This window comes from Schistocerca serialis, chromosome 4 (assembly GCF_023864345.2).
Source record: "Schistocerca serialis cubense isolate TAMUIC-IGC-003099 chromosome 4, iqSchSeri2.2, whole genome shotgun sequence".
Classification (NCBI taxonomy): Eukaryota; Metazoa; Arthropoda; class Insecta; order Orthoptera; family Acrididae; genus Schistocerca; species Schistocerca serialis.
In genome coordinates this window covers 171203907-171222010 of record NC_064641.1, presented here as the reverse complement: position 1 = coordinate 171222010, position 18104 = coordinate 171203907, and the positions used below count along the sequence as shown (strand labels likewise).

Genomic DNA, 18104 nt, shown 5'->3' with positions numbered 1-18104 from the left:
TTTACTCATTATTATACTTCAACAAAACAGAAACTCAAGAAACAGAATTAATTATGAATATTTTCGAGATAACGACAGAGTAAATAAACATGAAACAATCGACAATCACACCAGCGATATATATTGAAGCATCACAGGTTAGCCACAACACATACTTTATCTCACATCACTAAAATGTACCTGATGAACACGGACGTTAAGAATAACACCATTTGACAGCAGTTCAACAGCGCCACAGTGGGTCACGCCCATGTAGAACACATTTCAAAAAAAATTTAAAAATAGTTGTAGTCTTCGGAATTGAATAAATTATATATCTGTTAAAAGGTAATAGTCCGCAGATTCAGAAAACGCAAAAAAGTAAAAATTGAACTTTTCATGATTTTGAGGCTTTCCGGAGCCCCTTAAGTGATGTAGGAAGTCCACTGTCTTATCACTTGCTTGGCTACTTGGTTAACAGCTAATTCCTGTATGTGCAGTAACTTTGTTGCTTAGGCACAGGGTGATTGTCACTGGAAGGAGGACTGGCTGAATGTGAAGGATAACCCATTGAAGTTGATAAAACCTAATACCCATCCAAGCTGTATGTGCTCCCCTTCCATAAGATGGAAGAAAAAAGCCCTTCATTCACTTCTGGCTACGACATTGCCCTCTGACTCTTGGGTTACTACACCAGTGAGAAGACCAAGGGAGGTGAGACACAGTGGTTGTCACACTGGACTCGGATTTGGAAGGATGATGGTTCAAATCTGTGTCCATCTATCCTGATTTAGGTTTTCTGTTGTTTCCCTAAATCATTCCAGGCAGATACTGGGATGTTTTTTCTTATACAATAAAAATGATATAAACTTCAACTTGATTTCTATGTTTTCATTGGTATTTCGTGTAAAAGGCTGTGTCAGAGTACTTACAAGGACATGGCCCTTCAGGTCGGAGTGACTTTTTGAAATTACTTACGTAGTGGTGTAGATTGGAGTCCCAAGCATTCCACCCATTAGATATTCTACCTGATCGGCCGTCATTCATGAGTAATTGGCAAAAAGGAATATTGTAAACCAATGTGGCCTTGAAAACAGAACAAATTTGAAAACTGTGCCATAGCCATGGTTCAGTTATGTGGATGGTTTGCTGAAGATCGTGGATTCGGATCCCGTTGGATGCTCTCTACTGTTCTTTTGACATCTTTATTGAAATCACTTCCGTCACTATTTTTCAGTTAATTGGTTTAAATATAAATTTTTTCTGCTTAATCTAATGCCACGTCATTTCAATCTTCTTCTTATTCTCCGTTTTATTCTTTTTTTCTTTTTCTTTTGGAATGGTTGCCTATGTGATTTCAATTATTTTTTTGTGCTTAATTCAGTTTAATTACTTCCTTTCATGATTTTATATTTATGTCATTTTTATATGTTACTGCAATCATTATTTCTATAATTCAATTTGCTTGAATTTCATTTTGTTTATAAAACCTCCTTTCATGTAGATCTAATGTTCATTATCTTGTCCATGGCATGAGAAGAATATGTGTTTCAAGTGTTTCTACAATCGTTACCATCCAAGAAACACACACACACACACACACACACACACACACACACACACACGTGGTGAGGATAACTGTTGATTATTGATAGAAACTGTCTCGTTAGGTGGCAATGAAGAGAGGGTGACAGGATAATGTGAGACAGGTCTTTTGACAGATGAGTCAATGGCCGCACATAAAGATGAAAGGAGTTCAGAGGGTAATATAAGAGTTGGAGAGGGGAGGGGGGGGGAGAGGGAGGTGGAGCTCAAAGGGGAGACAGGGTGGGAAGAAAGAAAGGGAGAGAGAAGGAAAAAGGATAGGGGAGCAGAGAATGAGAGAGCGAGAGAGTGTGCAGGTATATACATTGTTGCTATTTCATTCTTTGTTTTTTCAACTTATAGATCAGATAATTAAAATCGCATGCCAAATATTCCAATGGATAAAAAGAAGTAAAAAATGAAAATGAATAATGGTTGCATTCATTTTGATAAAGAGGTTAAATTTTAAGTAGAGTGTACCCAACAGGATGCAAAGCCACAACCTTCCCCACACCAGTGTCTGTGATCACAAGAAATTCTAAAATTCTGCTTTGTTGATTACTCGCAGAGAGGGCTCTGTAGAGCAAATGGCTGCCAGGTATGATACCTGGGGTCCTAATTTATACCACCATATAGCTCATTTCAAAAAATTAATCCCACCATTGGGGACCTCCTCTGGATAATGTTTATTTATAAGAAAAGCTGTAGGTTCGATTTTCATTACATTTGCATAATGTTGTTCAGTGTTAGATGCCTTGACTGGTAGGCCTAATTTGTTTATTTATAATAATACAACCACAGGTGTCAAATGTGCATGCTGGTAGTCAGTAGTTCGGGTGAAGTGGGTGGGGAGTGTGAATTGTGGTGTCACTGGTGGGGGCGAATGCATTGACACAGGAGAAGGAATTCGTAGTGTGGCTCCCCCATGGATATGTCAGTTATGTGTGTAAAAAAAAAAAAAAAAAAAAAAAAACAGGAACATCGCAGAGCAAGAGAAGATTATTTTGTGCCCCTCAGGAAGATTGGTGCTACCAAAATTGAATTAGAGGATTCGGGAGGAGGGAGGGGTGGGGTGGGGGAATCTGGGAAAAGCAAACAGGGCAGCAGGGGCAAAAAAGAAATAGTCTGTATAGTTCTCCACCATTGAGCTGGAGAACAGATACAGCCTGTAAACCTGTTGAAAGGGTGGAGCCTCACTCAACTGTAGAAAAAGTAGGATGCAGCAGACCATTAATAATATTTTGAGATTAGGCAAAAACTACATTGAGTAGAAAAAGAAGGGTGGGAGTTGTCTTATATGACCAGAATGAAGCGGTATATGGAAAACAGAGTAATTAATGAATAGATAATAAAGTTTGAAAACAGCCGTAGAGAAAGTTGACTGGATGGGTATGTATAATGTGACAGACGTCAAGCCTTAATTTTGAACAGTTCTTGAGTATTTAGCCAGGGGGAGTCATCTAAAAGATGCAATATTTTGGCAAGCTGACTTCTTGCCATCTGATGCACTATGTGATCAAAAGTATCTGGACATCCACAAAGAAATAAGTTTTTCATATTAGGTGCATTGTGCTGCCACCTAAAGCCAGGTACTCCATATCAGCGACCTAAGTAGTCATTAGACATCGTGAGAGAGCAGAATGGGGTGCTCCACGGAACTCAAGGACTTTGAACGTGGTCAGGTGATTGGGTGTCACTTGTGACATACGTCCGTACGCGAGATTTCTTTACTCCTAAACATCCCTAGGTCCAGTGTTTCTGATGTGATAGTGAAGTGGAAACGTGAAGGGACGCGTACAGCACAAAAGCATACAGGCCGACCTTGTCTGTTGACTGACAGAGACTGCCGACAGTTGAATAGGGTCGTAATGTGTAAGAGGCACACATCTATCCAGACCGGCACACAGGAATTCCAAACTGCATGAGGATTCACTGCAAGTACTGTGAAAATTAGGCAGGAGGTGAGAAAACTTGGATTTCATGGTCAAGTGGCTGCTCATAAGCCACACATCATGCCGGTAAATGCAAAACGACGCCTCACTTGGTGTAAGGAGCATAAATGCTGGACGATTGAACAGCGGAAAAACGTTGTGTGGAGTGACGAATCTTGGTACACATTGTGGCGATCCGCTGGCAGGGAGTGGGTATGGCGAATGCCTGGTAACCGTCATCTGCCAGTATGTGTAGTGCCAATAGTAAAATTCGGAGGTAGTGGTGTTATGGTGTGGTCATGTTTTTCATGGAGGGGGCCTGAACCCCTTCTTGTTTTGTGTGGCACTATCACAGCACGGGCCTACATTTACATTGATGTTTTAAGCACCTTCTTGCTTCTGACTGTTGAAGAGCAAATAGGGGATGGCGATTGCATCTTTCAACACAATCGTGCACCTGTTCATAATGCACGGCCTGTGGTGGAGTGGTTTAATGACAGTAACATCCCTGTAATGGACTGGCCTGCAGAGAGTCGTGACCTGAATCATATAGAACACCTTTGGGATGTTTTGGAATACTGACTTTGTGCCAGGACTCACTGACCGACATCGATACTTCTCCTCAGTGCAGCACTCCACGCAGAATGGGCTGCCATTCCCCAAGAAACCTTCCAGCACCTGATTGAACATATGCCTGCGAGAGTGGAAGCAGTCATCAAGGCTAAGGGTGGCCAACCCCATATTGAATTCCAGCATTATCGATGGAGGGCACCGTGAACTTATAAGTCATTTTCAGCCAGGTGTCCGGATACTTTTGACCACATAATGTATCTGCTGGGTGCAGTCTTATATCCATGCACCCCCCCCTCCTCCCTCCCCCTCCTCCTCCCTCCCCCCCTCCTCCTCCTCCTCCTCTCCCCCTTCCCCCTCCCCCTCCGCCCTCATGCCACCTCCAGCCAGTGCCTCCAGGAACAGACTTGGTGCTGTGGTGGAGGAAGTGTGGCATCTGGCATTGATCCAAGGCCAGACCAGTGCTGGATGTGGATCTGTGCTGGCATGGTGACTGTTTCTTCGTCCTCTTCAGTTGTCGTGATGGGAGCCAGTTTCCACGTAGACTACTGCTGTGCTCTGGTCAAGCCCAAGGCTGGGTCCCAGGCCTTGCTTAATTGAAAACCACTGTCCTTATTTATTAGTCTGTTATGCAGTCGGATCTCTACAGCTTCTTTGAGGATACAATCGTAGAAGGTGTTTGGATTGTTGCAACGACACAAAGTTGATGACTGGGAAGTGCCATTGAGCCATAAAGCGCGCGCGCACGCGCGCGCGAACACACACACACACACACACACACACACACACACACACACACACACACACACAAAATAATTTGAGGTAATCACATTTGAAGAGGGTATTTTTTGGGGTTGTTCTTGTCAAAATTTCTTCCCGAATAATCCAATCAGTCACATCTGACCATTCTTCATGACATTCTACTCAAATTAATGAAACCTGTAAAAATTTCATGTAGCTTGAGGTAAATATAAGCATAGGATACTGAAAGAGAGATCTCCTAGACTTGGCTTTTTATGCTTATAGAAATGTATCATCAGCATGGGATCCTTTGTAAAGAAACCCATATCAGATTTGGGACTTGTGGTATAGAAACTTACTGTTGTTGCACAGCTATCAGGTGCAGTCCTACAGGGATTGGGGGATTTTCTTGTTTTGAAAGGAACCAGTAGCAGTTAAACCACCATGGGTCATACCAACACCTTTACACAATTTTTATTGTGTACACTAATGTTCCACATCAACTGCAAACCATGCTAACAAAATATAGTTTTTAGGCAGTTTAGAACATGACCTTTCTAATGAAAATAGTTTACAAGAGTTTGCAGTGTTTTTAGAAAAACCATCAACTTTGCAATCAGTTTGCAAAATATTGGAAAGCAGTAAGAGAATGAAATTTCATGTTCTAAGACCTTATATTGATAAATTATTACTTGCTTAGTTTGAGGTTTATCCTGCAGTTTCTACTGTTGGTATAAAAAAGATAAACTTCACATTTTTTTGAGTGTCATTTTTTTGGCCAACTTTACTTCAAATGCCTATATACAAATCGCCCAGGAAATATTTTTTTATTTTCTTTATTTTTGTAAAAGAGAGGACAAGAAGCTGTGCAAGATGACCTAGTTTTGTTTCATTCTAGAAATTATTACCAGAGATATTATTCACAAATTTGCTGAAAACTAATACATCCACTGTTGATAGTTGCTCTATGGGTCAAACAAATTGCTATATGGCAGATGTATTGAATTAATGATCATGAAACTTTAGCATGTTCATTGGGAACAAATGTGGTTGCTCATACAAAATTTCATCAAAACCCGTGATGGTCGTGTGGGAACCTCTAGGCCACTTGCCATAGAATGACTCTGCTATCTGGGAATTCTGAGCCATAACATCTTTGTGTTAACATCTTTGGATTAAGTTTTCATCCTAAGTTCTTCAGGAAAATGTTAATGTATCCTGATAAGGAATTGGCCATAGCAGAAGAGCACTATGTAACTCGTTCTTGGCATCTGACACAGAAAAAGCCTGTTTCGTGATGTGTGAGCAGACAAGTTGTTATACAACAGTTGTGTGTAGAATTGCCCCATTAGATACTTGCAAATGGGATTTTTACTTTACTTTACTCTATCTTTATTGTTATTTATAGGATACAAAGTATGCACCTCATGACTTTGTGTTACCCCCTCAAAAGGCTGAGGGGACCCCTTTTTAAATCTTCCCACCACAGAAAAATCTGAGGTAGTCACTGGTAATCGAACCTGGGACCTGTACTAACCACTAGACTGCCGAGTGAGCACACTTCATTGATCATGCTGTTAACTTGCTGATCACTTACGATAACATAGTGGAATAGGCAATTCCGAGATTTTATTAAATTATGAAGTTAGCAGCTAATTAGAAACTCTCTATATTTATATATCTTTGAATCGGCTGTAGGGATATTTCATCGTATGTGCATTAAAAAAACGTATTATCAACAGAGTATAAAAATGCTTTATAGTCTTCACTTTTTATGAAAGAAAATGCTAAATGAAAGAGGGCAGTTGTAAATAAGTTTAACGTCAAAATTGTAGAGAGTTATACAGGATGAAACAGAAAGAACGGACGTTTTTAGAACAGATAGCATTCAGCTCTGGTAGTAGGAGTGGGGGGAACTGATGCGGTTACGTGTTTGGTGGCTCCTGCCATTTTGTTTAGTCAAAGTCATGGAGCCATGGACTATGCAGCATTGTGTGTTTGCTTACATTAGTTTTTTGCATAATAATGAGTCTACGTTGTAGTTCAGTGTGAGTTTCATTGCCGTTTCAATCTTGCGAGACATGGTAGTGTTCTCGCTCATAACACCATTTCATGTTAGACTGAATCATTTCTTTTACAAGGAACAGTGATGAACAGGAAACCACCAGGAGTTCCTTGCTCAGAACGTAATGCAGAAAATGTTGAAAGAGTTCGGCAGTGCATACTGATCGATCTGTTGAGACATTCTGCTGAACTGCACCTCAATAATCATTCAGTATGGTGTATTTTGCGTATTGATGTGAGATTTCATCCCTACAAAATGGCCATGGTGCAATAATCGAACCCTAGAGATTACATGAGCATCTAAATTTTGCTCAAGAAATGGAGGCCATACGTCTTCAAAATGATAACATTATTTTGTTTGTGAGTGATGAAGCTCATTTTCATTTGAACAGCACGATAAATCAGCAGAACTGTCATTATTGGGCCAGTGAAAATCCCAAACTAATGCATGAAAGACCATTACATAGTCCCAAGGTGACTGGTTTGCTTTAGCCGGTACAGATGTTATTGGTCCGCACTTTTTCCAAGTGGGAACTCTGTAACTATAACCTTGGGACGTTACAGACAGATGATCGCTGAATTCTTTCTACCTGAACTAAGAAGAAAATGTATTTCTATCTGGTCAGTTTGGTTTCACCAGGACAGGGCCATAGCTCACAAAGCAAGAATGTCAGTGGAAGCAATTTGGAATGTTTTTTTGTGGTCGCATCATTTCCTGGTTTGGTGACATTAGTTGGCCTCCTCATTCCACAGGCCTGTGGGGTTGCCTCAAGTCGTGTATGTGAGCACAAATCATGTGTAGTTGAAGAACTGAAGGAAGCAGTTCGTGTGAAAGTCATTCTAATGACAGAGCAATGTGGAGAAAGGAGAAGCCAACTCCCGAGAATGGCTTAAGTGCATCGCTGAAAATGGCTTTCACCTGGGAGGTGGTGTTTTCAAGCATTAATATTGTAAAATGGTGACATCATTTGAGTATTTTTCTGTAAGTAATTTTTTTTTTTTTTTGAAGCACAAGTAATTAACTTTTTTAATGGAGTTTTGCTACATCCTCTACTGACTCTGTCCTGTCCTTGGACTTTGGTCCAGTAATTCAACAGCAGGTAGTTGCACATGTTCAGTGCTAGACCAACTGCATATATCATCTAAAATCTAAATAATAAAAGTAAGAATTAAAAAATAAAAGGAAGTAATAATTTCCACGGGTCCAAGTTTAGATTGCCAATATGGGTTGTTCAAATTCCAGTTAAACTATTCAGATTTGGGCATTTTACAGCAAATCGAGTGCAGTGGCTGCTGCTGTTGCTGATGATGTATTGATTGAATTAAGGTACTGGTGTGGGAGGACATTAGCAGCAGCAGCAGCAGCAGCGACGACGACGACATTATACCCATTATGTAGGGTGTATTGAGCAATAGAACCATGTAAAAACAAGGCATTGAACACTTGCCCCCCCCCCCCCCAAAAAAAAAAAAAAAAAAAAAAACACAATATGTGCATACAATGTATGTGTGTGCGCCCCCCCCCCCCCCACACACACACACACACTTGTTATGCATATGTTTTATGCGGAGTAATGCAATATCTTCCTATAGATTTACAAGTATAAGCAGTTTTCTCTGTTAAATAAGGCTGCATGATGACCAGTAGTGCTATTTACTTTGACATTCATTGTAATTTTATTTATATTTAGTACTTAGGCCTATTTGAAAACTGATCTATTGGGTGCATGGAGTTGTGCACAAATTTGGGGTGGTATTTTTTCCCTCAGCTTTTTTTTTTTTTTTTTTTTTTTTTTTTTTTTTTTTTTTTTTTTATGATGCTGGCAAATATTGTCATTCTGCCAGTCCTATCAGTTATGTACACTATTACACACGTAGTACACCCCCACCTTCCCCCATGATGATTCACATAACATGGTGATGGCAATTTTCCCATTGTGTTCATTGTCAGTGTCATAAAGAACACACAAACATTATTTCAGGTAAGGCGAATAATGTATTGACATTTGTGCAAGCAACCATTTGCTTTGGGACAGAGCAACTGGTGAAACTGAAATATATTCCAGAAGTCTTTGGACGTAATGTATTATACATGAACTTTCATCACTGTAAGGCTTGAGAGTATAGCTACACCACAATAATTTAACACAGATAAAAATTGGGAAAGCTTTTGAATACAGCAGAAAATTACAGGTGTAAATCAAAATCGTACTTTAAGCTAATGTTTGTTTTTGGCTGTTCTATCATCTGTTCCATTAGTTTTTCATAATGTTAAAATTTCTTTTGTGCCCTTGTAATTGGTGTAAAAAAATAACAGGATGCATTCACTCTCTGACATATTCATTGTATCCTAAAATTACATTGTATCTTAAAATTACAAAAAAAAAAAAATTAATTAATTACATATTTCATAAAATGTTTGTGTTTTTACTAGATTGTAATTTGTTGTGTTCAGTTTTTTATTGCATTGATTTGTGTCATCTCTCTTGTTTTAGCACCACCTGCCAGTAACATTTCAGTTAATGTTGAGGAAGAGCTGGATTTGTCACTGTGCCAGGGCCAGTGTTTGGCAGCTCATGTTACATATGTATGTTCACTTTCCAAGTTCTTTGTGCATCTGAACCCAGCACGTGCTGTAGAAATACAAGCTTGCATAGAAAATCACATGCAGCAATACAGTGAGGTACGTATTTGTACAGTAAACTTCACCACTCAAAACAATTTGAGATTTACTCAAGATTTCACTTTTCCATTACAGTTTATACAAATGCACATCCAGAAATACTAGCTCAGTTTGAACCAAATAGCTGTCTTCCTTATTTGCTAGTTATACCTTCATCTTTGGCTCTTACAGGACATATAGCCACCACTGTGTGTGTGTGTGTGTGTGTGTGTGTGTGTGTGTGTGTGTGTGTGTGTGTGTGTGTGTGGGGGGGGGGGGGGTTGCTCGCGGGGACCCTACACGATGCTGCTCTACATAGTGTGACCGCAGTATGGGATACTAATCATCTTATCTGTATGTCTGTAATAAATTGCCCAGCTTTGACCTAGACACTATAGCACTACAGTTGATGTTAACATGCCTATGTTGATCATGAGCTGGACTGCTGGCATGCACACTGTTGCATTGGCTTAAATTTTTTCCAGAAACCACAACTGCCTCAGTCAGTCATGGTGATGTGATTGTCTGTATTGGAATGCTGGGTGGCAAAATGTAATATTTTTTGTTAAAATCTCACTTCATCCCATCCTACAGTGACAGTAACACACACATTAGATGCCACCACAGTGACTGCAGTCTTGCATCTTGCATTGTTGACCAAGACAGTGGGCTGATGTGGTGGTAAGGTGTACATTTGGATAAAACATGATGTCTCCTATGGATGGAAGGAAATCTAAACAATACTGGTACATCAGGGAAGTTTAAGATAGAGCTTGAGATATACGTCCTTCAGGCAACCTTGCATGCCATAGTTCACACACACATTGTCCAAGCACATGTAGGAACATTTTTCAAAAAATGAAAAGTACAACTGCTTCCAGGGCATGTGTATTCATTCGATCACCTCAACATCAAACAGACGCTTGTAATTTGGTTATAACTTTGTGCTAGCAATTAGTGTGGGTGCTGTGCAACTTCATATCCAAATCGAGTGTGGGGAGATTCTGCAAAACATGTCCAGACTCTCTGATTCCATGTCTGCACATTTTGATCATCTGGTTGCAGCATGTAGCAGATTCATGCCATCCTAAACTGTCAATGTTCGAGATTTTTCAGTGTTACAGCTTTAATCATTTGTATATTGTCATATAATTAAACTGTTGATTGTAATCTGCCTGTATCCTCCTTGATATTTCCAGAAATGTTAGTGTAGGATGATAAACTGTTTTGCAAATGGACTGGAAAATATTGGGAAGGGGACATTTTTTGTACTAATTAAATAGTTTAATAATGGACAGAACAAATAAGATTGCTCACCACCTAATGTGGTGTATGCTCTAAATAAATCCACAATATTTATTGATAGCAACATAACATACATACAGTGAGTTTATTGATGAGATTCACAGTATTAGTGAAGAACATTCACATTCAATTGTTGGCTGGCTCTGTTGCAGTGCATTCCAGGCTAAACTCACATGTGAGCTACATTCTATGGAAGTAGAGTGATTGCCTTACCTTCTAGTAATTAACAGGAAACTTAGCTTTATGATGATAGGGAATATTTTTACCCCGAATAGGAAAGAATTACTAATAGCACCAACTGCTGCAGAGTGGATCACATCTCTCTACGTATTAGCTGCCAAAGAAACATTTTGGATGACATGGAGGATCATGTGTCTAGCAATGCTTGTTCATGCTTTCATCCATTCACTGTACACCATCCATCCAAAAAGCACCAAGAATGATTTTATTCCTGCCACATAAGCGATGTCAGTGCAGTAACTACAGTGGCAGTTTTAACTCACATCAAATTGCTAACGTAGGCATTGAGCACCTAAATGAGAGATGGGCATTCAACCAGTCAGTAATGAGCAGGCAGCGTTGAGTAGTTGCTGTGCAACTATAATGTGACAACATTTTTACCACAAGTTGCAGTTGAGTGACATCTCTAAATCAAGTGTTCAAGATATTCTCCATAACATTTTTAAGAAGAGACAATTGTGTGAAAAGTTCCTGCTGCACATCTTGGCTCCCGAACGAAGATGGCAACATGAGAATGCTTTCCACAACTTGACTGAAATGCAAAATGTGGACAGTTCTTTCCTGCAAAAAATTGTCACTGGTGACGAAACTTGATGTTATGGATACAAACCTAACACAAAATAACAGAATGCATAAATTCACATGAGGTGTCAACACTTCGATGACATAACCGACATTCAAACCAGTTTGAAGTGTGAGTCAAACATCATCCCGAAAAAGAAATTTACCTTCTGTTTCACAGGATTGTGTGAATGTTCTGCGTTTTGTATTCAACAGGGAAGGTGGGGTGAGGATACTGTGAGCACACCTGAAGCTTTAAAACCTCCATCTTAACTTTTCTCTCTTTTTCTAGTTATCTAGTCTTGAAACTTTTTGCACTGATGAGATACAACATTGCAAGTTTTATTATGCGAAGTTTTCTGGCTGGCCCTCTTTTGACATAAACATATTAGTTGTCGTGCTCAACATTAAATTACAATGCATTGGCGTGCGTGTGTAAATATTTTTTTTTGCCAAAGTATGGGGTCTCTGCAGTATGATATTGTAATTGGGGCACATACTATGGTGTCAAGACATGCAGTGGGCTCTTCGCAAAGGTGCTAGGTGTAACCTCTTTGCCCTTAATTTTTAGATGACATCTGTGATATTAATTTATTTATCTTCGGACACTGTAAAACCAGGGTTGGCACAAGTTTTCAAAATAAGGGAATTTCACACGTGTCGGGGGGCCTGGAAACCCTCATTTTTGGCTCAACTGCTGAAATTGTTTGTTTGTGGAGACACTACACGTTGTCACTAGCTGGGTGCAGCCATGTAGCTCCCAGGTGTCTGCTCCCCCTCCCTACTTCATCCTTTGTAGCACTTCACAGCATTTACACAATTTATCCACTGCATAGATTGATGACCGTGATGTCAGTTCATCACTGCATTGTCGGTGACTCTTGACTATGGGCATGAATAGCTGACTACACGGGAGTGGATTTCTGCAACAGACCTGGACGGCAGTTATCTCTAATGATTTGGAGCCACTGATCTGAGACCTGTCATTTACCACTAATGTACAGGCTGTGCATGTCGGATGTAGTCTCACTAATCTGCCCACATGATTGAACAGTTTGTGTGTGGCATAAATTGACAGATTTTTCATGAGTAGTCCGTGAACCCAGCACTGCAGTACATGTGCAACTGGCCATAGTCCATGGACGATGAATTTTTAGGACTTGCAACTGTGTATCACCACAGGTGTGTTGCTTTATAGGCATTTTCTTTATTGTAGTACATTTTCACACTTTCAAAGTAGTTCATGTATTTGAGAGAGAGTATAGATGATGATAGGAAGAAAATTGTGGCAACAGCTGGCAGTTTGTAAGCTGTGTATTCATATATTTCTTGAAACAAAAATTGCACAATATCTGTAAAATGGACAAAACACAGTGGGTAATATCCTACAATAATGAACATAACACAAGCAGCATTTCATTGGTGCTCGCTATTTTGTTTTGGTTTGCACAACTCATTCTTCCCTTTCACACTTCTTTCAATAGACCTACTTTTTTCTGATCTTATTTCTGATCTTATTTCTGAAGTTATTGAAGGCAATTTAAATCCATCTTTGCAACTATGAGAAAATGCATATATTTTTCACCAAATGCTTTTTGTTTTATTGAAATGAAATATCATCAGTGGTCTGTAATGAAACATATTTATGATCTGGCTTGATTTCTACATCTATAAACAATTTGTTACAAAAGATGTTTACATTAGTTACAATATGTTATGTCTGATATTTTGCTCACGTCAGGAAACACCGTCTACTTGCACATTTTATATTTTGGCGTGGGTGTTTCTTGTACCGTGATTGCAAAGACAGATTTACAATACATTCAGTTATTATAAAGCAGCTGCAGACAATATGGTCGCACACATGCAGAATTTTTTCAGAATCTTCATTTAAAATTTTGTAGGTTAATTTTTATAATGCTGTGGTCCACAGTTGGAATACCAACTAGAAATGTTTCAGCCATTTGTTTGTATTCTCAATTTTTTAGATTTTTGTTTGTGTAATGTTTGTGTGTCAGTTTCCACAAATAAGGTATCTCATGTTACAATTGTACTAGTTTTTCAATGTTGTCATTGGTCCAGCCCCGTCATTTTACTTTCAGCAATGAAAACTTGCTGTCAGCTGAAAACCACTCATTTAACAGTGGCAAATTTCAAGTAGCACCTACATTTCTCTTGTCACCACGTTAAAAGCTGCTGCTTTTGGTAAAACAAAGTGGAATTGACACAGTGTCACCTGGCTAACAGTCCTTGTGTTTCTTGTCCAATCTGACACATTATCTTGTCATGAATCCTGTATGGGAGAAGCAGCAAGCACTTGCTGTTAATTCAAAATTAAAGTTAACTTGTTAATTGTGGTGTCACCGCCAGACACCACACTTGCTAGGTGGTAGCCTTTAAATCGGCCATGGTCCTTTAGTATACGTCGGACCCGCGTGTCGCCACTGTCAGTGATTGCAGACCGAGCGCCGCCACATGGCAGGTCTAGAGAGACTTCCTAGCACTCGCCCCAGTTGTACAGCCGACTTTGCTAGCGATGGTTCACTGACAAATTACGCTCTCATTTGCCGAGACGATAGTTAGAATAGCCTTCAGCTACGTCATTTGCTACAACCTAGCAAGGCGCCATTATCATTTGCTATTTATCTTGTGATGCATGTACCGTCAGACCGATGTTCACCAATTATGGATTAAAGTTAAGTATTCCAGCAGCTATGTACTTTTCTTGCTAGTATAACTCCTTTAACTGTTCCAGACCTCACGCCAGCCTGCATGAGCTTAAACACGTGCCTTTCGGCTACCCGTCACTGTGGATTGGCTGTCTTGCCAGTCCACAACATTAATAAATACAGAAATCCTTTAACTGAAAATAGCTAATATTGACACAACTTACCTCTCGGATCATAAACCCTATTAAGGAGACAATATTTGTTGTTCATTCAAAATTAGAGTTAATAACTTATTCAGAAATACAGAAGTCATTACATTTTTTTGTCAACTTACCTGTTTACTACCCTTCAGATCTCAAAATTTGTCAGGGGGAAAACTTGAAACAACCTTGGAAACAGGCCTGACTATATCGCACTCATTCACTTTGATGATATGGACAAATTTTAAAGTTGAAGTCATAGGTGATTCACCAATCCTATTCTGACTAAATATTCTCTTCAATGTGCTAAATCCAACTTTGCGTATTTCTGATTTGCTGCTCTTTCATTACATCTGCACTCCAACGAGTATGCCCCACTGCAGCTCCTGTGTGCTCACTACTAACTCTCATTGCTGATGTGACACATCAATGCCCTGCCTGCTAGACAAAAAGGCAGGGCACTGCAGGAAGTTCTAGAAGCTAAGGCTCGTCAGCTAGTGCCTGCAGTTAGGTAGTTGACTGGCAAGAATATCGATTATGCTATTTCTACATAGGTGTTAGTTTGGGTAAGTGTACTGCATCTTGTGAACTTTTGAAAAGTGCACTACAGCTGAGCTACTCATTCGAGCAGACTGTGAGGAAGTAGTAACGATAATCAAAAGGTGTCCACAATCCAACCATTACACTTCACAGTGCAAAAGCTCTCTCACACTGCTTTTCTTTACTGCAAATTTTATTTAATCTAATTATCAGTAAATTATATCACCCTTACTTTACATGCAGTTCTTGACAATAGTTACGAGATAATACCTGAAGTTGAAGAATTCAGGCAATATGCCGGCCGCTGTGGCCGAGCGGTTCTAGGCGCTTCAGTCCGGAACCGCACTGCTGCTACAGTCACAGGTTCGAATCCTGCTTTGGGCATGGATTTGTGTGATGTCCTTAGGTTAGGTTTAAGTAATTCTAAGTCTAGTGGACTGATGACCTCAGATGTTAAGTCCCAGAGTGCTTAGAGCCATTTGAACCATTTTGAAGGCAATATGAAAGATTCCTGGTCTATCAAGAAACTGCAGCCATAGGCGAAAACATCGAGAAAGTGTGAAAACGTCTTCTGTAATTCATGGTCTTTGGTACTGGATTTTTTATTATAATATGTGACCACATTTGTATGCCTTTACAAAATAAAAATGTGTGTGGTGTATTTGTATGTGCACTAATATCCATGCAGAGCACAACGGAGTTTGTATGAGTCACTCACCTTTCGATAGTACGTAGGTTGCAACCACACAGTGTCCAAGCTGCAATATAATGTACCTGAAAATATTAACTAAGTAAGTACCAAGACAAGTTCTGAATAATATATCACAAACTCAAAAATACACTCGTGTATATTTGAAAACCCTTTAATGAAATAATCAGTTGCACTGTACGTTTGACAACAGTTAATCATGTGTGTGTAGCTAGGTCTAAGTATTGGTTGTTCACTATTGTATGAGTAAGTTCAGAATATTTTGTGATCTACTACTAAAATAATAAATTTTGCATGTACTGGTGTCGTACTGTCAGTGAAGACATTTATATACACAAGAATCACAGTTCAGTACAGTAATTTACTGAAGTTTTGCAGTGGTGCAGTACAACTCTATATCATATTTTTGTTCCTACGTGCTCCCCTTTGACGTCAATACAAACATAACATAACCTCTGTTTTTTCCTTATGTCTTAATGTAAGAATTCTTTCATGGTCAAAGAACCCAGTCGCTGCCTCCCATGTTGCAGTCCAAGTTTTTCCCCTCCTCCACTATTTTATCATGTTTGTCATTATTGAAAAGATTCAAATGTTTGATAGTTTCTCTCTCTCCATTTGCATCGGTCATCTTACTGTTATGAAAAATGTTTTCTCGAATGATTGTATTTGAGGCATCCTGGGCAATGATATGGCGTGGACCTTCATGTTTATAATGGGATTTCACGTCCGTCATGCTTCCTTGGAGGATTGTTTATGCATTTTTATCAACAATAAATCACCAACATGCTAACATATTGGTTTTACTGTTTGTCATGCTTTTTCTTGTGCTACAAACTGTGAAGCCTAAGGTATTGTGGCAGAGAGATTTCAGCTGTGTATCGGAACTGCAGACAAGTACGTGGAAATAAACTAAAAATTATTACCTAACTTAATTTCGTCAGGTGATAATTAAAAACTTTATCAATACTTCTCATAAACCAGTAACTAGTGAATACTGTGTCTGTATTTCAGACCAATTTTATGAAAATAATACTTGAGGACAGGCCTTGATTGTGAAAGATAAATACCACTTTCCACCAGAACACTGCACATGTCCACAAAGATGTTTTCATTATGAGAACATTGAGGAATTGGAAATACAAATTAATGGGAACATTGATGAATTGGAAATACAAATTATAACACCACCACCGACCCTGTTCACCAGATTTGGCACCATGTGACTGCCATCAGCTCACACATCTAGAGTAATCTGTGCCTGAAAAACATTTAAAGATTCCAATGAAGGCAATCCCTCAGTCAGGTTTCTTCTTAATGGATTGGTCTTCTTGATTTAATAATTCTTAGTATTTACTCTCCAAACAATATTGTACATCACTTTGTACCAAGGATGCGTTATCATGTCTTGACTGATGCTTTATTGCTTATACCCATATATATAACAAGCCAAAATAGCAGTGATGGTTAAGATGCTGTATGAGACAAGTTTCTGCATAATTTTTATCCAGTTTACTCTGAGAACAGATCAGGGTAAAATTAAATGAAAACAAGGAACAAAGGTGTGATGCTAATGGAAACAAGAAATCTTTCATCAGGAAGATACAGTTACTGGATTCAGTTAGACAATGCCAAGTCCACTTCCTTCATTAATGACCTCCAGCTAGCCAATGACTCTGTGATCTGATATGATGTACCTCCTGATCACATCCACATTCACTATGCTGCAATAATCACCTAAAATAACGTAGTGGCTAATGAGGGGAAGGCCTCTGAAAGCGTCAGTCGATTTGGCTCATATTTGGCAGATCGCTTGTGTACCATCTACAATGAAGTAGCCTAAGGTATTTGGAAGCACCCAAAATTAAGTAGAATCTTTCTTTTCAAGTCAACGCAATCAGATGACCTCCAAGAGCAAAACTGAGCTTCTTGCTTATTACACACACACACACACACACACACACACACACACACACACTCATTCATTCATTCAGTCACAAAAGCAAGTATACCTCAAAGCACACATGACTGCCATCCAACCTGTTGTTTCAATTGTTTGGCTGTACATTTAAGGCTGCTATGCAGTTCGTTCACAAGAAATTTTAGGCACACTCTTTCATGTACTGCATGACAAGGGCGACTTCTGACCGCATCAGATGTTTTTGTGTCCTTGATATTGGGTAGTGTAGGTATTTGCCGTAGTAAGACCGCTTGCCATTGAAGGCCTCTTCATTTATCTTATTGGCTCTTCATAACATTTGGAAAGTTATAGCTGGATGTCCATCGATCAAAGGAGGTGTACAAAAATGTTTAGAGAAATTCAGGAATACAGAAATACAGGTCACTTAGGAA

The 18104-nt window shown here is 39.3% G+C and overlaps 1 protein-coding gene across 6 annotated transcripts in view; it reads left to right on the top strand.

Annotated features, from left to right (window-relative positions):
- The window catches only part of LOC126473292 (maternal protein tudor-like), a 211816-nt gene that overhangs the window by 125945 nt on the left and 67767 nt on the right, over positions 1–18104 (top strand). For all 6 annotated transcript variants that reach the window (XM_050100257.1, XM_050100253.1, XM_050100255.1 and 3 more), the window contains one exon: positions 9365–9552. In XM_050100257.1, the coding sequence (XP_049956214.1) occupies positions 9365–9552 (188 nt within the window). The remainder of the gene's footprint in view (positions 1–9364; positions 9553–18104) is intronic.